At 44.8% G+C, this 24,206-nt stretch overlaps 1 protein-coding gene across 1 annotated transcript; it reads right to left on the minus strand.

Moving 5' to 3' along the window:
* Positions 1–695: 695 nt before the first annotated feature.
* On the minus strand, positions 696–24,200 carry GFPT1 (glutamine--fructose-6-phosphate transaminase 1). The gene is made up of 19 exons (XM_026042791.1): positions 24,175–24,200; positions 19,906–20,013; positions 19,412–19,519; positions 18,228–18,353; positions 17,422–17,480; positions 16,654–16,788; positions 15,706–15,767; positions 15,431–15,510; positions 12,079–12,184; positions 11,695–11,858; positions 11,100–11,195; positions 10,729–10,826; positions 10,154–10,274; positions 9,120–9,277; positions 6,760–6,874; positions 6,301–6,428; positions 5,672–5,839; positions 4,746–4,907; positions 696–4,188 (listed from the first exon to the last, which is right to left on the minus strand). Exons 1-19 carry the CDS (start codon positions 24,179–24,181, stop codon positions 4,144–4,146), a joined length of 2,046 nt encoding a protein of 681 aa, XP_025898576.1. The 5' UTR covers positions 24,182–24,200; the 3' UTR covers positions 696–4,143.
* Positions 24,201–24,206: the final 6 nt, after the last annotated feature.

Consider the following 24,206-nt stretch of genomic DNA (forward strand, 5'->3'; position numbering starts at 1 on the left):
CCAGGGCAGCTGCTGGGTCAGACTTGCCATGGATCAGATTCCTGCTCTTCAGTTGACCTGCAGAGCAGGGAGCCCCAGCCAGGGCCACTCCAGCCCCTTCTGCATTTGCCAGGGCCATGAAAGCTCCATCCAAGGATTTGCCTGGCGCTGTTCTGGGTGACGCTGTCCCGGCTGCCAAACGGGGTGCGTGGAGCCCCAGAATGCGCTTGAGTTTAAGCCCTTCGTTTCCCTACTTTGGACGTGCAGCCTCTAACTTGCACAAGGGTCACCTCTTCGTAACTAGATTTAACTCAAGACCAGCAATTCGGTGTGTTTAATGTAGGGCACTTGATTTTATTCAAAGGGTGAGGTACAAAAAAAGTAAGCAAAAAGACAAAACCCCAAATTATAAAACACTACAGACAAAAGTAACATACAGCACGTAACAGGAAACTAGATACGGACTGGTCCCCTCAAACCAAGCCAGCCAGGTATGTACAAGCAGGGGCAGATCGGTCTAAAAGGGCAGAAATGGTTAATATTTGCCACTCCACATGTCTCTGTGCACACAGTGAAGGTAAGGCAAAGAATTTTCTCTGATTTGACCCAAATACTTCTTTGTTTCTTCTTGTCGTTTCTCCAGCAGGGGAGGGTCTCGGTGCTTTGAGGCAAGTTCAGTACTTTCAGATAGAAGCTAAAATCAGCCACAGTTAAACACTGACAGACTAGTTAGGGCCAGGCTTAAATCCTGTCTTCTCTTCTGTTGCCAGGCACGTACCTGGGTGAAGAGCTGCCACTGACTGCAAGGAAGGGAGAAAAAACTAATTTTATATTAGTATCTCAGTATTAGGCTTACACTGGGAGGTATTCCAAGTTTAACCAAGCCCAGTTTGTCTAGGCCAGTCCAAGGCTCCTGCAATCTCACTGAATTAGGGCATGAGATCCCTCCTGCTCCACTCGGGAATGGTCAATTTCAAGCTTTCGCTAATATGGCTCTTTATAGATAAGAGGGATGAGGCTGGAGGATCACGGGGCTGGACGGGTGTCCCACAGTCCTCAATGCTCCCAAGATAAATAAAACCACTAGAGAGGCTGCAAAACGCTGAGGCGCTTACCCACGCACGGGCACCTTTATGGCCAGTATTTATTCAGCCAGTAAAGCCAAGGCCTTTGTTGAGTGGAGCTAGAATGAAAGAAGAAAAACTTCCTGACCAAATTACATGCCTGTGTATGATTTAAATTCCTACTGTTGTGGAATAAACTCAGTAAGAGGTTGGAACTGCATTGCTAAGGCAGGAACAACCTGCACTGAGCTCAAAAGTACCTGTGCTTTGGTAATTAAAAAACAACTACAGCTGTATCAAGTTAAGCTGCTATGGACAGAGATGAGGCGAGGAGGTGCTCGACTCCAGAGAATGTCGGCTGCTGCGTGCAAGAAAAGGCTGCTGCCATTGCCAAGGGGGAAACCCTGTGTCTGCATTTACCTGTGGCTCAATTTTAGGGCAGAGCGACTACATTTTTAAACACCCAGATAGGAAGGAGGGAAGGTGACTGGCTCAGGAAGCAAAACATTCATCCCAGAGAGCAGGAGACTGACTGGCTGTTAATAAATAGCACGAGACGTTCTAGAAGTTGCCTGGGGGAAAAGAGCATCTGTTCAGGAGAAGGCGACAGGCTGGGCAGAACGAGGCAAGGAAAGGCGGGAGTCCCTCGCACATTCCCACTTGATGCTCAGCCCTTAACAAGAAGCTGCTTTACAGATTCCCTACCCCGCCCCACAGCTTGTTTGACACCGAGCGCTGCCACATGCCGCGGTCTCACTGGGAGCAGGAGCTAAAGCTCGGCTTTGGCAGGTGGAGGCCAGGCCGTCTCAGGCAGCGAGCAGTTTGCAGGGAAACACCTTTTTGCTGGCAAAGGAAGACTCCATCACGCGTTTTAATGCCTTAAATGTCAAAACGTAAGCATTTGTCTAGCACAGCATCAAACCAAGTAACTCAGCAGTATCTGTACAGGTGCCTGCACTGTGTCAGCTTGACACTTCTAACTTTGCCTCCTCATCTTTGGTCCTTTTTGCACACAACAGGTTTCTGCAAATACCTCAGCGCGGGCCGTATCCAACACTTCCCGTGTGACTCACAGGGCAGCGCTGCTGTTTGCCACCACATTATCAGGGGCCTTCCTGGCTTGCAAGGCTCCAGCCAAGGCCACGTCTGGGCAGCGCTCACTCTTTCCTTCTGAGCCAGCTGGGAGGCAGAGCCTGAACAACCTGCAGGGCTTCATCTGCGCTGCCCTCCGTGGGGTCCAGGCTGCACATCCTTGCGCTGGAGTGTGCGGGGCCCCGGCCTCCATTCAGCCCCTCTGCGTTACGGTTCCTGGTCCCCTTCTCCAGGCTGGGCACAAGCAGGAGGAGGGAATGTCCTCGGACACAGAGCAGACTCTGCCTGCCCTCGAAAGCCTCTTCCTGAAGCGCTGCGGACGTCTGTGCGGCTCAGCCGAGGCCCGGAGGCGACACCTCTCGTGAGCAAATGCAGGACAAACACAAGGCAACATTCACTACTTTGTTCTTGCACAGACACTGGCAGCACAGCCCATTCATTAAGCAACAGTCTGCACACAACACATCAGTAAACATACATGGATCAGTTTAAGAAGCTATTTCCAGGCACAGTAATTTTTTTCTCCTTAACATTATAAAACTAAGCTAGGAACTGATCTGGAGTCGAAGTTACGTAGGTTCCTTCAACATACACAAAACAGAATTGCCACAGTCATAGGAACAACACGGAGCAACTGTCTTCATGGTGGGAGCTGCCTGGGCTACTGAGCAGGGGTCTCATCCCCTGTCCGGAGGAACCGCTTCTCAAATGGTTCAGGACAGTCTAATCAGTCCAAACACTCTATATTTAAAGCCATTCTTCAGGGACAGTAGCCGCCCACATCCTCTCCTGTTTGCCAGGTATCATTTCATGCCTTGTTCTCACTGCACAGAACTAACTCCAAAGGCAACGGGCCGTTAGGAAACACACCCGCGGGCAGGAGGCAGCGCAGAGCAAGGCCCATGTGCGGGACAAGCTCCATGCAAGCCGGCAGGAAGCTCCCCTGCTCGGGACGGCCCTTCCCTCCTCCGCTCGGGGCAGCCGGCAGCACCAGCGGCACAGGGAGCTGCAGGAGCTGCCCTGGGCAGAGCCTTGTGCAGCTGCCGGGGAACTCGCTCACGGGGACAAAGCCTCCACAGGGACGAGCTGGTGCCGCTGGCCAGGCAGAGCCCAGGCAGCACCGTCCCCGTCCCCAACAGGAACGGGCTGCAGGACAGAGCCACCTCGCTGCCATTTGCTTCAAATGCCACCGTGCTCAGAGGGGTGAAAACTTCATCCCCCAGACTTGCATGGCACCAAACCCGAGCGCTCCCGTACTCCTCTTTCTCCTCCCGCCTTGGGAGGCAGCCCCGTGCAAGGGACGCTGTGGGAGCGAGCTCCACCGCAGYGCTGGGCACAGCTAGGGACGGGATCTGCTTTTTGGCCCACTGAACCTACCAGATTGTCAGCTGCTGGGTATTTGGCATAGATTAAAATCCTTTTGATGGAACTCAACTTGTTCTTTTCTTTTTGTTTAAGCCCATTTACCAAGTGCCCCAGACTGAGGCAGGCTGACAAATCAGCTGAATTCTCTTGTGAAAGAGGCAGAGATTGACCCAAACACTTGTTCCAACTTTGTTCGCTGCTAAGGTATCTGCACGAGCCTGAGCAGGAACAGCTTTTGTTCCAGCTGCATGTTCTGCCCTCCTGCTTTACCGCCCGAGAGCACAGCAGGTCGTTCACTCAACGGTCTCTGTTCAGCAACAGGAATGAGCCACACTGGGTAAGAAACAGTGACATTATCTTAAAGTAAAGCGGAGGGCCCCTTACCTAGAAGACTCAGAAATCTTTAAAGAAAACCATTTAACACCTTTCATGAAAGTCTAGTGTTTGGAAAACCCAAAGCTATTGATATAGCATGTGGAATCAATTTGACAATCACTAATGTAATGGAATTGCGGTGATCTCATACACAAACGATGATTTAGCAAAATAAGATTTACCTAGGGGACTTTAAAATCAAGTTATTTTGGTACCAAAAAAAGTCTTTCATTTAATTCCCCTTTGCCCCTATGATTCAGATGATCTTTCACTCTACAGTTACGGACTTGGCCAGATTTCTTGGGTAATCAACCTGCAGAGAGGGAGGAGAAAGAAAATGCTTGTGAGTATTTTATACACTGTTTGTTTGTGTATAACTTTGTGCTGTGGGCAACAGCTGTGCGATTAAATTGAAACTAACACCCCACTTCCATGTTAATGTAGGGTAATCAGTGCAGAAAAAGTGGGTCCAACTCATCTGCAATGGCCTGATCTAGAGACCTAAGGAGCAAGCTCCTCTGGCGCACACTGTATTCAGTCAGTGGCATGGCCGGTGCCTGTAATAACATCAAATACCAATAGACTCTGGTTTCCATACATCCCTCTGCGGATTTTTAGCTTCCTTTCAGATTCCTTCAAGCCCTTCAGGAAGGGTCCGCAAATGATGGTTCCAGAAAACAAACACGTGTCCAACCCAAACTGCACGAGACTTGGCCAAGCACAAGATGCTCGTTCAGGCTTTGCTCACCAGAAGCTTCTGCAGTGGCTGGTTCACCTCCTGCTACTCGAGCGAGCGCACGGAGAGGACGAAGGCCCAGGCTTCCCCCCTCTCCCAGCACACGGATCCCGGCACGGGAGCATGCTACTCACGTCGTAGCCTCTGAGCACCGCGAGGTGGAAGGCCAGAAGCTGGAGGGGGATAACRCTGAGGATGCCCTGCAGACAGTCCACCGAGTGGGGAACCTTGATCGTTCGCTTGTTGTTCTCAATCGTCTCAATGTCTTCCTTATCACAAATCACTACAGGTCGCCCCTGCAACAAAGGGAAATACCTAAAGAAAAACGTCTTGAAAGGCTTTTTTCTTGCTTCTGTTCAGCTTGTGGCAACAAGAACCTCTCGCTGAATGCAGAACAAAACAATCAAGGGGATTGCTGTAGCCTATTTTAATAGGTAAGCATAATACCTATTGCAGTTTGTATGTCTTGCCTTATACCAGTGGAGTTTTCATCTATTTTAGTTCTTTTTAACCAGAAGTCTGCAATGGCAAGGCTTGTAGGCTTTGAAGGGTGACCTGTTCTAAGGCCTGATGGAACTGGATAGCTCATGAACTTAAAACAAAACTACTGCTTTTTTTTTTTTCTTTTTCTTTTTCCCTAAGTTAGCAAAATGCAGACATTTTAAACTGAAAGTCAGCTCGTATTCCAGGTTCTGGGAGAGATACCTACTAATGTTTTGGACCTAATCCACACTGACAAAAGGTCTTTGGCTCCAGTGTCTACTACTGTCCTATAATAAGTGTTACAAAGGTATTCTCTTTTGAGGCTTAAGGATGACAATGAAGCCACTGATCAATCCGTCTTAACCCCTTTTCTAGTCTTGTAAGCCTGCACTTAAAAAAAAAGAAAAAAGCATAAGTTATAGGTAGAGACATTGAATAGTTACCAGATTGCAGCAAACCTGATCTAAGCTGGACTGGGGATAGACGTATCCAACTTTCCAAAGCTTTGGCTGCACAGAAGTGGTTTTGCACCAAAAGCCACACTCCTGACGTGCTCTGCACTCTCACAGGCACCTACCTGCCGCGCAATCACTTGCTGCAGAGCGTTCTGGCACTTGGCGTACGTGTGATCTCGCATGATGATCATGATCACAGGCATCAGTTTGTCCACTAGCGCAAGAGGGCCGTGCTTCAGCTCACCGGCCAATATCCCTTCGGAGTGCATGTAGGTAATTTCTTTAATTTTCTGAATGTGGAAAAAGGAATTCATAAAGCTTTGGGCAATTTTTCTTTGCCAGGAGCTTTCCTAATTTCTAGTGAAAAGCAGCGATTAACCTTGTAAAAATACATTCAGGGTCTGCTCAGGTCTAATATTTGAGAAGGCAACCTGAAAACCTAGTTCGGACAATGTGTCATTGACACAACACTTCTATTGATAAAGCCATCAACAGCCTTGTGATTTGCACTCAGCCTGCACATGTATCATCATAGCATCAATAGCAGCAGAAATATCCTCAAAGGTAAGAACTCCAAAGCAGAGATTTTAGGAAGTGCTCAACTGCAGTGGGATTGTACAAGGATTTTACAAGGCTAAGACACCGTTAGCAGCTTGTCAATAGTCTTGCAGCCACATGGCCCTCCCTGGGCTGGAACTGGAGTCCAGAACGAAGGGCACTGAAAGTGGTAGTAAATGAAGACATCTCTTACCAAAGCTCCCTCAAGACATGTCGCATAGTGGTAGCCCCGTCCCATAATGAGAACAGACTTCTGATGGTAGAGCTCTGTTGCCAGCTTCTGGATCTCGTCATCCATGCTCAGCACTTCCTTAATCAAGTCTAGCAAGAAACAGAAGAACCGAAGCTGCAGCTGCTTCTAAGCCCCTGCCCTCAAGCCGCCCAGGCAGTACATATACATATATACATATATGCATATACACATGAAGCAGTGACTTCAAAGTACTGGGCTCAGTGCTTTACACTCAAGTTCAGCACCCTGAAGGCATCAGAGGGAAGGTAGTGGTTGTAAGCTCACACCAGTGGCCACCTCCCACTAATCTGATCCCTGCCATCTTTTCTCCCCTTGGATTTTCCTGGTGCCAGAAAAGTCGAGTCATTCCTGAAGCTCCAGTTTATGCTGGCAAGGCCACAATCCGTGCAACGTTCCTACCTGGCAGCCCCTTCAGGCCACGCATGATCTCCTTGCGCCTTTCCTGCATGGAAATTCTGTCATCGCACATCATGAGCGCGAACATCACCAAAGAAACAAACTGGCTGGTGTAGGCCTGCAAGAGAGGGAAGCAGCCATCACCTACAGCCTTCATGCTGGGGCTGCGAACACCTCTCAGCCCCGCTGCCCACCCACGGCATGAAGGACACACAAAGAATCATTCTAGCAATGCTCAATACTCAAATTGGGGTTTATTGTGCGACAGACGGACAAAGGGCAGCTGGGAGAAGCAGTTCAGAAACTTAACTCCTAGACTAATTATTGACTTTATTCTTAGCAAATTATAGTTCTCATCCCAATTAAGCAGGAAAGAACTGAAAGGTGACTGCTGTCAGTGGCTTTGGGGGGAAAGCTGTGTTCACCTGCACAAACAAGTGGAACTAGTGCTCATGTGAAGAGAATCCCACCTGCAAAAGCATCGGAGCCAGAGTATGGAAGAGCTCTTGTAAAATTAAGGATTTAAGAGGCCTGATAAGGCAAACGTTATAAAATGGTCCAAGATGCCAGTCTGGGATGGAGGTTTGTTAGGTGAAGATTAATTCCTGTAGATTCTATCCCTTTCCAAAAAAAATGATCAAACTTGGTATATTGGAAAAGATTTAAATAGCTTTAAAGGAATTTAGAAAAGCTCCAGTTATACCAATTAGCAGAGTTAGATACAAAATGTTTGTTTTGGATAGCACGCAGTTCAAGGCTACAGAAGTAAACAGCACAATCCAGAAATGCTAACATTGCCTGGACTGTTTATAATCTCAAAATGAAGTTCTGTGCAATGGTAGGACAAAATCTCTTCAAATTCATGTTTTACACGTGCATAGTTTTGGTAACTCCTCACATCGCCAGAAAGAAAATGCAATTTTCAGGTATCTCCAAACTGTAATGGTGGCAACGTGAAAACAACCGAGGCACAAACAACTCGTTCAAGAGCTCCTTGTAAGAGACTCATGAATTTTCCATGATCAAATTCCCCAATGAACTATTAAACTCAAATGTGGTTTTTGGCTGAATTTATGCAACAGATTGACATCATCACGCCTCTAAATATAACTAAATCAAAGCAGATTTCACCATGCAGAAGGACCTCATCGCAATGAAATGCAGCAATGCAAGTTATTTTATACTTTATCACACATAGCCAGATACATCTATCAGAGAATAACACTATCAGGAGACATAGGTACAGGTTTTCTTTAAAAGACCATTCCCACATTTGCTGAAAGTCCCATTTTAATATCTTATCATGCTTTCTTTGGTAAAGCAATGCCATTAAGGGCAGTTACGTTTCCAAACCTTTTCCTACAATAGCCTTTTTGATCTTTAGACCTTAGTTTAAACTAAGGAGCCTGCACCCAGGACAAGTGATGCTAGAGACAGGAGAGAATTCCTGCTGCTTAGGAAATTCTTGTCTGGGACGCCTTCAGTTTCAAGCTTTAATATTGCTTCCTTATAACACTTCTCTTGCAAAAAACAAAGCTCTTTAAGATGCAAGAAAATGAATGGTGTTATTGGACACATGTTTATTAACGACACAGTCATCAATAGAGACTGGTGGACAAGGGCACTGCAAACTTTTATCAGAGAACCCTGATGTAAGAGCTAACACCTTCGAGGGGCAATAAGAATATATTTGGAAAATTGCCCCTCATTTCCCAGTAGCACATTAAAAACTATACATTGCTGCTGCAGTGAGGTAAGCAGCTCTCTGAAGGCTCCAGTTACGCCTCTTCTCTTTAAGTTGTATTTAGTGGTGCTGCTGCAGTCCCATCTTGATAAATCTAACATCTTATAGGTTTATAGAGAGGGAAGAGATTCTGCTGAGACGTAATTTGATCTGTATTTCTTGCCTAGTTCCAATACAGACTCCACAGAATGATTTTAAAGACAAAGAGCCCAATTCTCCTGCTACTGCTGAGCTAAGCGCTCTTACCAAGTAAGTGAGCAACAGCCAAACAGAAAACGTAGCCGGAAACCAGGCATATGGTGACTCCAATTTTAATTGTAAAATGCTCTTAATTTTTTTTTCCTCCTCCTCATTTAAAAAATAGAAGTGTGTGGACACTTTAGGAAACAGGGTTTCTCCTACCTTGTTTTAGATCTTTCCTTCCATTCACCAAAGTATTTTTTATTATTTTTGAAAACCTGACGAGTTCTGGTAGAAGTTGAGTTCGGAATGCTTTGGTTGTTAAAAATGCATCAAAGTTATCTTTAAAAACACAACACTGAGGGCCTACGTCCATGGTTAAAATGAGGTCAAAAACGATCACAGTAACAAGGAGTGACAGCTACAACTGAGTATTTACCTTCGTACTGGCAACCCCAATCTCGGGGCCTGCGTTGATATGGACTCCACAGTCCGTCTCTCGTGAGATGGAGCTGCCAACCGTGTTGGTTATTCCTACAGTTAAGGCTCCTCTCTCCTTGCAGTAGCGAAGGGCCATCAAAGTATCCGCAGTCTCACCTGGAAGGACCAGTATTTACGGTGCTGTTACTGGATAATAAAAGCTCAGTGCTTTCCTAAGTGCACTCCTACTGCCTGTGAGTTAAACGGGGCAGTCGTTACCTCAGCTGCTAACAGTCAGGGCAATGCACAGTATTTTTACACTGAAAAGACAAGACTCAGGTCTGCAAAATACACAACCTGATGTGAGTACTTGGTATCAGGAAAGTTTAGTGCAGTGCTAAAGTTTAGATAAAAAGTCACAGTATCTCTCATTCACTATTTATTAAAATTCACCTAAAATAACAATTGCTTTTAATATCATAGCTAAAGATGAGCTGTGAAGACCTACAATGCTACAGGCTGCTAAAAGGAAAAGAATACTGCAACAGTCCTTAAAGCTATTTTCAACAGGATATATCAATTTATTTTGTTTTAGTTTAAGTGTATGTTTTATCTCACATTCCACTCCAAGGCCGCATTTTTTCCACATACTTTGGTTTCATAGTTTCATTTCTTTTATGGATCCAGTCCAGGATAGTTGAAATGGTGCAAATGCTAAAAGAACTAAATCTATTCAAAAGCAACTACTGAGTTGTCCTCTACCTATATAAAGCTCGATAGATTTTTTTTTCAGTCTGTTGATTGATGGACTGTTTTCTCACAGAGAAAGGTAAAAGAACAGCTATTGCCATACGTAAGACTCAACTAACAGAGCATGCAAACAGACACAAGGAGCCCTGATATATTTTCTGCCATCTCCAGTCCCTGGGTGCCAATTTCTTCACTCATGTCTCCCACCAGCAGCCCTATGGAGCTCGGCCTTGCAGACTCCTCCCTCCCAAGCAAAAACTTGTGGAATATCCATAAAAAGTGGCTGGTAAAGTGAGACTGTACCTGACTGGCTGATGAAAAAGCAAACATCATCTCTGAAGACAGGAGTGTTTCTGTCCAGGAAGTCACTGGCTAGTTCCACCATAACAGGCAATTCTGTCAGTTCTTCCAGAACCTGACGAGTCTGCGAGTCAGAAAGTTCCATATTACATCCTGTTTAAAAACTAAGTAGAGGACAAAAAAAGCCTTCTAGCTGCACACACTGGAAAATATTACTATCAAAATACTATGTGCAAGTTAGCACTGGGTTCTATTTTAATTAGTCTACTCAGATTCACACATAGCTAGGCTTAGGAAAACCAACTATGCTTTTAGCCACACACATTTTCAGGCACCTGTGAGGCCACCAGCACAGACAACATTTTCATTAATACTCTAGTTTGCCGGGTTTTAGCTCCTAACGAGGTCATTGATAATTTGAAAAGCTGAGGTATGCAGATTGGCAGAACGTTTTCCCTCCTCAGCACGTATTTACTCAGTGTCAACATCCCATCCTTAGCCTGCTCAATACACACAGTACTGGGCCCACTCTTCAATTCCAGCTGCAATTCCTGGTGAGATTCAGACTGACCCCTTACCGCAACTCCAGCATGGTAGCTCGTCCCACAGGCAATGAGGATTAAGCGACGACACCTCTGAATCTCCTTAATGTGATCCTTCAACCCGCCAAGATTTACTGTAAGCAGATTCAGGAGAAAATCAGGGTGGAAAATCTAGCAGAAAATCTCAAATTAACACAGTGCTCTTAGCCCTAATGAAGCTGTCAATCAGCCTGTTAGCAGAAGAGTAATCTCAAACACTGAGTTTACCACCAGAGCACGTCATTATGGAAGGACTCACTGCCAGCCCCACGCAGTGTTTCCATTTCTCAGGCCATCATCTACTTCCTCCTCTGTGAATAACCACTAGGTACTTGAGCTGTCAAAAATAAAGCATTAATTTTATTTACCAGTGTAGTCGTCAAAATTGACCCTTCCTCTCATTGTATTAACAACAGATTCTGGCTGTTCAAAGATTTCCTTCTGCATAAACGAACTGAAGTTACCTATAATAAAAAGAATGACAAAAGAAACCAAATGAAAATACTCTAAATAACCTCCTGATACGCTCTGTACATCGGCCTCTTACATATTAAGAGGCCAGTCGCCTATCAGAGATCACTTTTTGCTCCTGTGCTTAAATAGCTATTAGAAAGATTAACTGCACAGCTCATTTTGTAGCAAAGCATGAGCTAATCATGAGAATATTCAAGATACCAAAGTGTCTCAACAATGAGCGTGTCAACTTGTAGTTATCTAGAACTGCCAACCTGCTAGGGAATCATCTTTAAAAAACAGATTCCTCCCAACACAGGCAAAGAGAGAGACTGGAGGATTTCTCTCCTTGAAGATGAATTAAACACTTGACTAAAACAGGCCCTAAGCAATCCCATCTACTCAGACCTGCTTTAAACACAAAGACTGGATTAGGTGGCCCCAAGGTCCCTTCCCAACCTAACCTGGGGTACGTGGACATCTACAAGGACAACGGCCAAAAGAATTTACCCTTCATGATCTGTTGCAGTTCCATCTGCAGGGTCTGGACGGCGCGGCCCGGGTGATCGCCTGCCGTGCGTTTAATGCGGTGGATGGAAAGACGTCCATCAACCACAGCTGCTACGTCGTCGTCTTCCAGGAAGATCACTCTGTTGGTGTGCTCAATGACAGCGCTGGGGAGAGCACACAACATCTGCCATAAGACACCACTCTTGCCAGCAGGGTGAGGACTACATCTCTATTACTATAAAATAACGCGAATGGCCACATACAGTTTACTGATGCTCCTAACAGGCACCACTGCATCTGAGTTTCCTGCCCAAGGTCTCAAATGTAAGCAGCTCCAAATGAAAACATCTTTTACGAACACTTAAAGGTTCTGAAGAGCGTTACCTAGCGTCGGAAGTGAAGTAGTACTCCACGGCTTTCTCCTCAACGGGGAAAAGGCAGGTGGTGCTGTCAACACGGGACAGGTTGCAGCTTCCCTTCTTGTCTTTACCTGGAAGACCCGGGATTAGCACTGGGCACACACAAACATGGGCTGCTGCTGCTGTACCGGTAGGCCCAACCCAATGTCCCAAGGTGCAGTATCAACATGAAGCACTGTTTTTATCACCGAGACTCATCACAGTAAATTTAACAGTGAAAATAGCAAGAGTGCAATGAAGCAGCACTGCTATTATCATGCTCTTCCTCAGTTTGTTTGCATTTTTCATGTGCTTTTGAATTATGGGTCTAAGTTTAATGATGAGTGCAGAGTACTTAGAGAAAACATTAACAAAAATTAAAAAGCACCCAAAAACTTACGCATGGCTGAGGGTGGAAATCAAGCTCCTTTATGAGCATCCACATTTACCACATTCACTAACATCTTCCTAGCTGGATCTGTCGCGTTTCCAATTATAAACTTCTCCTGTGTTTGAATAAACTTTCCTGAGGCTTTGAAAGCTCTCCAGCAGATGTTCTCAGCACTGGATGAAATGCTTTCACAGGGGCAACATGTGCAACTGTTCCACTGAGCACCGGCAGATGTGACCAGAACCTGCTTTTGCCTGGCTGAGCTCAGGTCTTCAGGCCAGGAATCCATGATTAAGCACTCAGTGCTGCTCCCCAGACAGCAAACACAAACTTCTCCTTCTGATCCAAAGCTGCAGGCAGCATTGAACAGCTGTAAGGGAAGTATTTAGGTGCACTGAAGGACACAGGGCTAGGAAGAATTTAATCAACTTTCAAAAATATTCAACTGAGCCTTAAAAAGGAGGTCAGTGTTTCACCGGGGATCCTTTCAGAAGCACTCCAGTACTTCCCATACATTTAACACCTATTTAACTGTAAAAAGTACTTCTCGTGGGTGAAGCTCAACATTCACTGCTCTAGGTGAAAATCTAAAGAAAAAAATATTGCTTTCATGTTGGTACTTAATAAGAAAGTTCCACGTAGCTACAAATTTAGGGCTCTCCACTTTAGTTATCAAGTCAGTAATCGAAGATGAGCAGAAAGGACAGAGTAAGAAGAGTGGGAATGGCCATTCTCCAACAGAAGCACCCATCCTCGATTAAACCATGCAAATTTTGTTTCACAAAATAGAACATTTCCCTGCATTGACTTTATTATGTTGCATTGCTTTCCTGTGCAACAGGGCTCTGCCATGAGCTGTAACTGCAGCGTGTTCCTCCACCTACATCTGCACGGTGTGGCTGGAGCTCCCAGGCAGCGCGTGAAAACGCACCCTGAGCGTTCGCAGCCACGGGAGCATTTGCAGACACTTAGGGCTGTTATCTCACCTATGATACCACCTTATCTGTGGCTGACCTGGATTGCAGCTGCAGAGCACCTACTTCCTATTTACAATTCAAAAGCACACAGAAGTAATCTTTTCCCTTCTGTAACCAGAGAAGGGAGATGTCACTGAGAGTTCACAGTGGCGGATGCAAGTCTGGGGGGAAGGGGCTGCTTTGAGTATATTCTGATCCCATCTCGCTCTCAGTGACTGCAGTTTTAAGCATCTGCTGCTTAACAGAGTCTTCCAGACCTACCTGAGTAGTGCCACAGTCTACATTTCTTTAAGAGGTGTTTACAGAAGACAAAAGCATTATAAAAGTAATGGCACGATGATTATAGTGAAAGATTCCCTAATGCCAATGCTTCTTACAGTCAATCTTTCAAAAAGTCTTAGTGCCACTGGAAGTTAAATGACTTTAGTTGTTAAGGCCACTGGGCATTACCCTGACCGGGTAACTTCAAAATTTTACTCTTAGAAATGTGCAGCTCTTTGACAACCTGGTTTGCTGACGAGATTCCAGGTAATGTTTGCATTAGAATTAGTACTAGGCTCTTAAGTCACCTTATTTCTAATTCCAGTGGGTTTCACTCTATTCTTTTTATTTAAGGCAATTTACTGTTTCTTTTTGTGGTCAAAGCTGCAGGGAGCACATGGGACAACTGCAGTAAGTCATCAGTTTTGTGAGTGTTCTACATTGTGCAAAAATACTTTAATGCAGAATTTTCCTGGGTGTTGCTCAAGATGTTTCTGATAAAGAAGAAATTCTGATTATCCCATTTGTTTCACTGTGGGATAATACACTGCTACCTGGAAAGCAATAACCACATATTAAAGAGACAATGCAAATTTCCCTCATTTATTATTCCTTTCCTAAAGAACTGGAGGGATTTATCTTAAATTTCCAGTATTCTACTTTCTCAGGTAGGCACCTTCCTCCATTTTTATGGATATTCCATCAAAAGAATGATCCATAGACTGCCCAGCTGCAAGTGCAATTAGAAAGAAAAACAACTTCAGATAAGCAGTATAAACAAAACAAGGGTTACATACATACATTAGGGATTTTTATTAACCATACAGTGTGAATCAAGAATAAACAGGCAGACGTTACTGGGACTCTTCCCAGATGCCATGGGGAGATAGTCGGGCACGGGCACACCCCAAGTCTTTGTGATCACTGCAGTGCTCAAAGTCCACAACCTGAACAGGTTCAGACCCCTCAGGCAACACTGATGTGACTGTTACCATTCCTGTGGCAAAGCAAGCAGGGTACTGTCCTCCCTTAACCAAATTTAGGATGGACTTCAGGTCTGTCAGAGTAACAGCCTGCAGAGGAGTAGTTTACAGCTATTCTGTGTATTCTGTGACCTCTGAGGCACTTAGGTGATCAAGGGTGTCGCTGTCTATGTGCAGTGGTAAAACAGACATGCAAGCAAGATGCATAGACAAGGTACATACAAGGTACATACAGATCACCCACAGGGCTTAGCACATGCTACTTTGGTTTGGTTTTAACCATTCTGTTACAGAAGAAAGAAGTTTTGCCAACGTGAACAGCCTCCAGCCTGCAAAGCACAGTCACGTTCTTTTTTTTCCTTCAAAACCATGTCCCTGAATGCCAATATGCCACAAATATAAGCTCTTAAGTTCAGCTACAGCACAAAGACATGTTTTTCTTACAGCCATATAGCACAAAAGTATTGATTGAAACTAGAGGTCAGTTCTACTGGTATAGCAAGACAGCAGAGAGCAAAAGCAGCAGGTTCTGTATCCTTCATGATGCCAGCAGAGGAAGCTGTAGCCTATGGTATAATGTATAGTTAAAAACTTCTTTATTTCAAAATTCTCCTTTTTAATAGAGTTTAATGTACAGCTCAGCTTGCAGCTGGGATGCTGTGCAAACACTTTTATGGTGGTCCGAGCGTGCCTGGAAGCTGCTTGGCAGCAGGGGCCCACACTTACCGGTCCTATACAGGATTGGGATGTGGTCAGTGGAGAGCTTGTGCTCACTGCGCACTCCGATGAGCAGGGGGCTGCCTCGCCTGTAAGCAGAACAGCAACCACTACCATCAGTGCCCAAACTCCGCAGCCAAACCTTCGACCTGCAGGAACCGCTCTTTCACAGCACAGATGTGAGCCACAGTTGCTACACTAGCAGCTTCTAGCAAGGCAAGAGAAAAAGCCTAGAAACAGCACATGGATGCAAGAAAAACGCTGTTTTCAAAAGCAACACTCACCTGGTACCAACTGCTTGACCGGGATAATGAACACTTTTGAACACGAGAGCAAAAGCACCTTCCTGGAATAAGCGAAATACAAACTGCCATCAAAATCTGCAAGTAAAGCTCCTCCTTTGTCTATAGCTGCTCTAGCTTTTGCCAGGCAAATTACTAAGAAYTGTCTCCTAAACAAGCTGGTTTTGGAAAGAGAAGCGTATTCATGCTGGATCCTCTTCACATGTGCAAATTAGCAAATAATAAACACATGGAAGAGGGAAGCATCATGTTTTACAATTGAGCTTCTACAAGCGGTCAGCATCTCTTCCAAATGGGAGGTTTATCCAGAGTAAATAATGTACAGATTCAGGAAAGATCTTAAGAAAATGCTTAATTTTCTTGCATCATGTCCCACGGGTTCCAGGGAAACCTCAGCAAGAGCTCAGAAGTGGTTCTAAATTCGCTCTCTTAAATGTGTGTCTCAAAATGTGACTTTGTTAAGCAAACCAACCACCGCAGACACACAGCAAGAGAAAATAATGTTAAAAATCTGTGTGTTTTCTCCTTACTCAAGTAACTGGCTGCCTCAAGATACTACTGAAACCAAAAACTTCGCACTAGTAAATATTTAGGAGAAAACTATCTACATGACTTAAGAAAGGACAGGTTTCTAAAGGAGAGTGGAAATTACTGTCCTTTCTCCAGGCAACAGACAAAATATTAACTGCCTGCAATTAGGAAAGAAATTAAACTGAACTTTCAGAAGCAACCTTGTGCTTGCACATTTACACTACTGGATTTCTTGCAATCCTGGCACAGATGGGCATAGATCCACGGATCAGATTCAATACTCCAGGTAACAGTGTCCAACTTGGGAACATGTGAATAAAACTTTTATATTTTTACTCATCTCCACCAGGATAAATACATATCCTCCCTGCTCCTCCCACCCTTTTAAAAGTACATTACCAGTTGCTGGATAACCCTCTCCACAAGGGTGGTGAAGCTAATGTCATCACTTTCACGATTATCGTACATGTATTTGACCAGCTTTGCAATACTTTCTGTGTCGGTCTCGGACTCAAAATCATATCCTTTGCTTTCCTAAAAGGAACCAACCCCCAAAAAATCGGGTTATTAATTATTTTTCAGCATTATCACCTTTAGTCCCTATGAATATCTATTAACTGCTGCCCAAATGATAACTACAGACAGCAATCCCTTTCCCCCAAATGTTATCACCTGAATTTAAAACATGAAAAAATGTGAATAGAAAGGAAGATGGAAGGGAACGACATGGAGATAAGTGCAGCAGCACTGGAAAGGCGACAGCCTCAGCACATTTGTCAAAGAACAGGATGTAAGAGCAACAAAGATGCAGGATGATCAGCATCTGGACTGGAATTTTAATCATGTGGATGGAGAGGAAAGGAGCACGTTATACACAAAGAATTGGCATATTTACATATAAGCACCAATGTAAAGGCTTATAAAGGAGCCCTATTCATTTATGGTGGGTATCTTACAGAGCTGAGTGACAAGTTTAATAGTGGCAATGCTTGCAACTCTATMAGGAAAAACGGATGACAGTTCTATCCCGAAGGATCTTCAACATGAGTTGTTTCAAGTTCTTGGGTGTTTTGCCATCTGCTGGAAGGACTACACAGTCTGCTCAGCAGTGCTTTACTCCATCCCCAGATACATTCCCTCTCTCACAAACACTCCAGTTTTGCTTACCAGGAATTTCCGCAGGTCCTTGTAGTTGGTTATAATGCCATTGTGGATGACGATGAATTCTAGACAGGAGGAAATACACTGCTCAGATCCAAGGCGCAGGCAAATGTTTGAGGTGCCTTAAAATAGCTGCACAGTGAATATTATACTCCTGTGGCCTGCCTGTACACATGGCAGTATAAGACCAGAACACTGAACAGAGTCCACAATTTTAACTGCTATTAAGTGCAATGCTATGCTTAGCAGGAAAAAGATAAGAGTTCACTCTGTGGTGCCATTTCCCTGGTCTGCTCCAGTTTAGTTGCTCTGTAATGGCAAAAGCTAATAATTATATGGGTGGACAAATTAGATGTTATAAAGTTCTTTGAGATTCTCAACTGATTGGCAATTTAAGAACCCACACTTTCCAGCAGTAATCAAACAGCTCACACTCTCATCTTGCTGGTGCCACCCACCAGGCTGTTACCACAGAAATGTGTCCTACCAATCCACTGCATTCTGCAAGAGCCCAGAGCAGACCAAACCTCTGCTGTAAAATGGTGATTATGGGAGAGAAAAAAAAAAATAGAAAGAATGGTAAAATGCTTACCATGCAATTTAATCTGGGTTTTTATATCGTTGCAGAGTGGCCACACGCTCAAGGAGGCTCTGGGGCACTGATCCCAGCGCTCCCAGAGCTCATTACAGCTTGGCCCACAGCTCAAGACCATGGCCAAGTCCCCACTGGCTTCTGCCTAACTGGGATTAGTACCACAGCCTGAAACAGTTCCTGCTCAAGAAAACTCATTTTCTCAAGCAAAAATTCTTACCGTTGTTTTTATCCGAGCGCTGCGGGTGGCTGTTGATAGGATTGGGCTCCCCATGGGTAGCCCAGCGGGTATGTGCAATTCCAAGATGTACATCAAACTCAATGTCAAGATCCATATCCTGTTGCTCTGTAGGCAGAAGGATAAGAAGTTGTGATTACTGAGGGCCTGTCTTTATCCCATAGCCAAGGTGGAGTCTTAGCAAGCTTTCAAAGTAAGCACCAAAACAAAAATATAATCAGCAAATCAGTAATAAAGTGTCAAGTGTATAAAACTACCAAAGTGATAAAGTGCCTTTCCCCCCCTGCAATATTTACAAGTGAAATACACAACTTCATTCCCACTTGGAAAGCACTAAAACTGCCACCTAGTAGAGATGGGGGAGAGAGGCTCTTCACCCAAGAACCCCTAGAGCAACCACTGCATCTTTCACATCACTCCCTTGCACAAAATACAGAGTAACTTTAACTAAAAAGCCAATCTTATTTTCTCTCTTAGATGCATTTTGTGATCCCCATCATTTTAAATGCATTAATATCTGTAATGATTGAACTAGCTTATTTCATAGTTATGTAATACTAAAATTAGAATATTCATCAGTAATGCTTAATCTCTAGAAAGCATAATGTCAATGTTAATATTTTTTAGGGAAAATAATCGTTCTTTTGTTCCAACAGGGCCCCCACAATCTCTTCAAGCCTATACACAGCCTATAATTTTCTTGATCAGGAAAATGTTTTTTTGCAAAGTATTTTGTATACCTTGTATTGCTGAAATGCGTGCATCACCTCACCTGCCCTTTTCAGTTTCTGGTTTTCATCTACCCACCTTCCTTTTGGATAAATGACATTCTACTGTGAGATTAATATTACCATGGATTAAAAACAAGTTATGTAATCAATTTCTTTTCAGTTTCATTTATATGATTTCTCTGAGTAAACTTTAATAACAYCACAACTGACACCTGGAAAAACAAATGTAAACAATGGACCCCAACTACTCCGAAAAATTAACAGAAAGCAGACCAAGATTTCACATGGAACGACGTTATACTTGCTTCCTGCACAGATTTAATGCATTGAAAATACAAAATACACAGAAGGCCTCACTTTGTGCTTATCAGTTTGACAACTAAACTGATGCTTAATTGGAAGAAAAATGGCAAAGAAATCAAGAGTAACACATACTGTGAACCTCTTCATCCAGGGCCTTCACCTTCCCTTTCTGCTTGATGAGCTGGATTTTACAAGCATTAGCTTCCCAGTCTTTGTCATTTCCTCCATCAATTCCCACACCTAAACAGCACCATAAAATAAGAAGAAAGAGTGTAAAGTGCTGAAAATACTTTGCAGTATTTCACAGAAACAAATACAGAACTGTTTTGACAGTGCCCTTTCTTCTCCCATCTGAACCTCAAAATGAAGATTAGAAGCCCCTTAGCTTGAAAACAGAATTCCTCTTTGTTGCCTAATCATTATTCTCAAACGCTTGCATAAGACACATCAGAAATGTTTACAAAAATTGGTAAATCTGAAGTTAATCCAAATCTCTGATCACAGAAACCTCCAATCTGCACCTCAGTTCTCTTTATAAATAAGCAATAATTGAAAACATCATAAACAAACCAACTCATTTACAAGCCAAAAGCCAAAAATGAGTGGCTGCCACTTGCAGAAAGTACCTGCAGAATCATATCCTCGGTACTCCAGCCGCTGGAGCCCTTTGATGAGGGTCTCCAGGATCTCCCGTCTTGTCCGGGGAACATGGTAGTTCAGGTAAGCAAAGATTCCTGTGTGGGGAAGAACAACATACTCATTAACAGCACATTAGCTATTATAAACCATATTGTTATGAACGAGACAGAAATCTGTTCTTGTTATCTACAGGCATGTATTAAGTCAAAGAAAACACCAAACTCAAGCAGAGGTTTGCACTGAGAAACACCTGCATGGATGTACCACTGTGTCTGGAGCTTCTCCTGCTCCATCTGAAGACCGATGTCACTTAGATCCGAAAGACCCAAAGCACAGAAATGCCAGCAGTGACTGCAGAGAAGCAAACTTGGTAACTCAGATGAGCAAAAAATGAACCAAAGCATCAAAGGCTCATGCTGCTGGCCTTTAGCTTAGTATATTCCTGGGGATTTTTATTGTTGTTGTTGTTTTGGGTTTTTTTGTTTAGTTTTTTGTTTATTTTCTCTCTCAGCAGGCAGCAATACAAGATCTGCAGACCAAGTTCTGCACCATTTCTGCATCGTTCAGGTTATAAGACTGTCCTTCCACACACCATAGCCCTGTTGTTCTCTGGATCCCAATGCCTGTCAAATCCCTGTTCTCGCTGCACTGACATCCAGCTGAAGCCACACAAATCCATGGAAAGAGAGGAACCGCATGTGTCTTTATAGCTGCTTAAAGGCTTCCATGCCCGGTGCCCTGCCACCGAGCGCCAACTCTTGACATTTCATTTAAATCACAGCAGTCAATGGAAACACATCTGTTTTGATGGGATTCCAATGCCAATCCATCAAATTTCCAGCAGATCCCAGCTAAGATGTCACCAGCTGGTGCTGCTTGCCAGCCTGGATCCCAAGTGCAGAAAATATCGAAGTTGGGCTGTTCCTGAAAGGAACCCGTGAGGCCTTTCGGGTCCCTAACAGACCTGAGAAGTTTCAGTTTCAGCTCAAACTCCCCATTTGGCCAGTGCTGCTGCAGCTCCCAGCCAGCATGGAGCTGTTTCACTGGGGCTGCCACAGCTGCCCTTTGCTGCGGGCACACAGGAACATGCCAGAAAGAGGAAATATTGCAGAAAATCCCCAGAAACAAAGGACATTCCTCATGTTGTTCTCGGTGAAATACACACAACGTCAAACCTAAAACATTCCCTGGGAACTTCATTCAACTCTAGAATTGTACCTAAATTTGTGAATGCTAGATAGGAAAAGACAGCAGCAAGAATAACTACAGGAGTTTACATCTGATTGTTTCTATTGCCAATAGTCACCAAAAAAGCTTTTTCTCAGAACTTTCTTTTCTTGGGATCTTTCTGTTGCCATGTATCCTTATTTCATGGTAATTTCATAAGAAAATCACATGAATCACCTCTTCCAGGTAAGAATAAATTACCACCCCCAACATCCCATGTTCAAGTTACTAAGGAATAGCTTTTCCTAGCCCTTTTCCCATGTAAGCAGAAAAAAAGCCTTCAGGCTATGTTTACTTCAGCTTTATAAGTGTATTTCTATCCCACTGTTAAAATAATCTCAACAGACAATGTTGTCAGCACATCGGCTTGGCGGTTCTGAAGAATCCCTTGTCTTGGCGGTGACTATTAGGCCCCAGTTCTTCAATAAATTAAATGCAAGCTACTAGATACCACACATATAAAACGTTACAGGTTGGGAACTTTTCTTTAAGAGGAGGAGAAATCCAGCAGGAACATGTTGGCAGAGCTGGATCTCCCACCTGGACGTGCTCACCCCTCTCCAGTTCCGCACGTTGCCCAAGACACAGAAGCATCGTGCAGAGCAAGACGCTAATTCCCAGCACCCCGAATGAGCACAAGGTCAGAAACGAGCAGCTTTCATCACTGTGACTGTGGGCTCTATCTGGTAGAGCTTTGGTTCAACCCACCCAAGGCCCCACTGGAAAAAAAAAGCAAAGCAGAAAAACATCCGCTCAGTGAAGAACCACATTTTTCCACTGGATGCCTCCTTTCCTGCCAATGCACACACCTCTCTCTTCAGATTAAATGGCAAAACTTCTCCTGTCTGGAGTAAATAACCAGTGGATCAATACTGGGATTCGTTTATGACAAGAACCTCTATTTTATATCTTAAAGAAACAAATTTTTTTCTTCTTCTTCTCTTGGGGCAAAAAATTAAAAACCGCAATGATGGAGAGGCAACCCTAAACCCTGAAATGCAAATCCTCAGTTGGCCCATTCCCATCTGCAGTGATCACAAATAATGCGAGACCTAAACCCTAACACCACTACTTGTTGTATACAACAGTCCTAGCATGGGATGGGTTTATTATTTACAGAACAGTCCACTGGCTACCTCGAAAAACCTGTTTCCAAACTATTTGCAAGATGAGATTAAACTGGTTGGGCACATTCAGACCGAAGAATGTGCAACCTACACCTTCTCTGGTCCGAAGCTGTCAGGGGGACAGCTTCCACCATGGGAACAGTTCTCATGTTCTTGCTTTTTAAACTCATCCTGACCTTCCAGCTCAGCCAAACCAGACAAATCAACCTGGGGTCTCCTACACAAACACTGTCCGATGACTCCGTCGGCCAACGAGGCCGCTGCGGAGCTCAGGATGGTCACCGGGACCTCGTGGCAACGGACCTGGCTGATCCCTGCTCCTAGGCACAAGATTCCTGTCACCTCAGCTGAGAGAGAAAATTAAGGTTCATATACGTAGCTGAGCAGCCTGAGTACTTCTACAAGTGAGTTCAACGTTTTTATGGTATTGGCAGGACTCCTTTTTTCAACAATTTATTCACCTCGCTCTTCTGCTCCAGCCTACCACTGCTGCGTGGCGGGAGGAATCGCCCAAGAGCTGCCAGAGCGAGGAACATCTCACGCCATGAACTCAGCGCAAGGTCAGCGTTGCCTTCAGCTCATCAGCTGCCGCGCCAGGGCAGCGCCCAGGAGCCCGCGGACCTTCCCTTCTGCCAGCTGTGCTTAACCTCAACTCACAGGAGCTCATGTGCTAACGCCCTCAGGCTCCGAACAGAAACGTCACTGTCTCCACACAGAGAATTCCTGCATTCAGACACTCTTCAGTTTCCAACACTCGTCTTCCTCCTTACTGTAACTCTTTAGAGAAGCCCATTCCATCAATGTTATCCTTATTTTTTAGGAATAGGAAATACTGAGAAATAGAAATGTTGTTGAAGAGTCAACAACAATGAATGACTCTTGATGCTTTTCTTAAAGTCAATATCCTAGAAGGGTTTTGCATCCACTGAAAAGGGAAAAAATGTGTTTACAGGGAAACAGATTTTGAATAGAACTAAATAACAACCTCGAGAATTATCAATGTTTATCACCATTAGGAAGACACTCAGCAGAGGGTTAGCATTACCCATCTCAGAGGCTGGACCTCAGGAATGGCAAGCGCAACGCACCAAAAGTACCCCTTGCAGCAAGGATTCCTGCAGCAAGCTATTTATAATAATAATTACACCTTCTATTCTTAGCTTTGTTCCACTTTCTACCTTTAACACAAATTAACACAGTGCTAAATGTAAGCCAAAATGTGTATTTCTGACTGCTTCTTCATGGTGCTCCGCAGACTTGACAGTGAGAAGGTGACGCTCTCCACTCTCCTTCAACCTTGCCAAAACCCTGGGAGAGCTGGCAAATCAAACCGATAAAATGTCCCTATGTGAAAAATTGATTAGAGCGTTTCCTCTAGTTTTAAACCCAAAGAAAACACAGGAAGGAAAATGAAAAGAGGGAGGAAACATGGGGAAATGAAAATACCGTAGGTGCGGTTTAGATTTCAGCGTGTGCGCGGCACTGCGGGCGGGGCGGAGCGGCGGGGCGCTCGTCCCGCGGGGACACGGGGGACACGGGGCCTGCGGGACGGTGCGGACCCGCCGTGGAGGGGGGGCCCAGCCCGGCCCGGCCGCGTCGGGGCCGGGCTGCGGGCAACAGAGCGCGACTCCCACCGGCGTGGCTCATTTCGTCCCACCTGGAGGGATTATTTTTTCCCCCCGGAAGGGTTATATTTTCCCCCTGGATGGGTTATTTTCTCCCGCCCGGAAGGTTTCTTCTTTCTTTGCACCTGGAAGGGCTTTTTTCCCCTGGAAGGGGGAGTGACTCCGGATCGGAGCCCCGCGGCGCTGCCCGCGGAGCCCGGCGCCGTTGCGGAGCATTACCCCCCTTCCCCCCCGGCCCCACGCAGGAGGGTCCCGGTGCCGGTGCCCCCGCTCCTACCGCACATGCTGCGCTCCGGGCGGCGGCCGCGC

The sequence above is a fragment of the Nothoprocta perdicaria genome, unplaced genomic scaffold, assembly GCF_003342845.1.
Source record: "Nothoprocta perdicaria isolate Ctin4 unplaced genomic scaffold, notPer1 scaffold_103, whole genome shotgun sequence".
NCBI classification, from domain to species: Eukaryota; Metazoa; Chordata; class Aves; order Tinamiformes; family Tinamidae; genus Nothoprocta; species Nothoprocta perdicaria.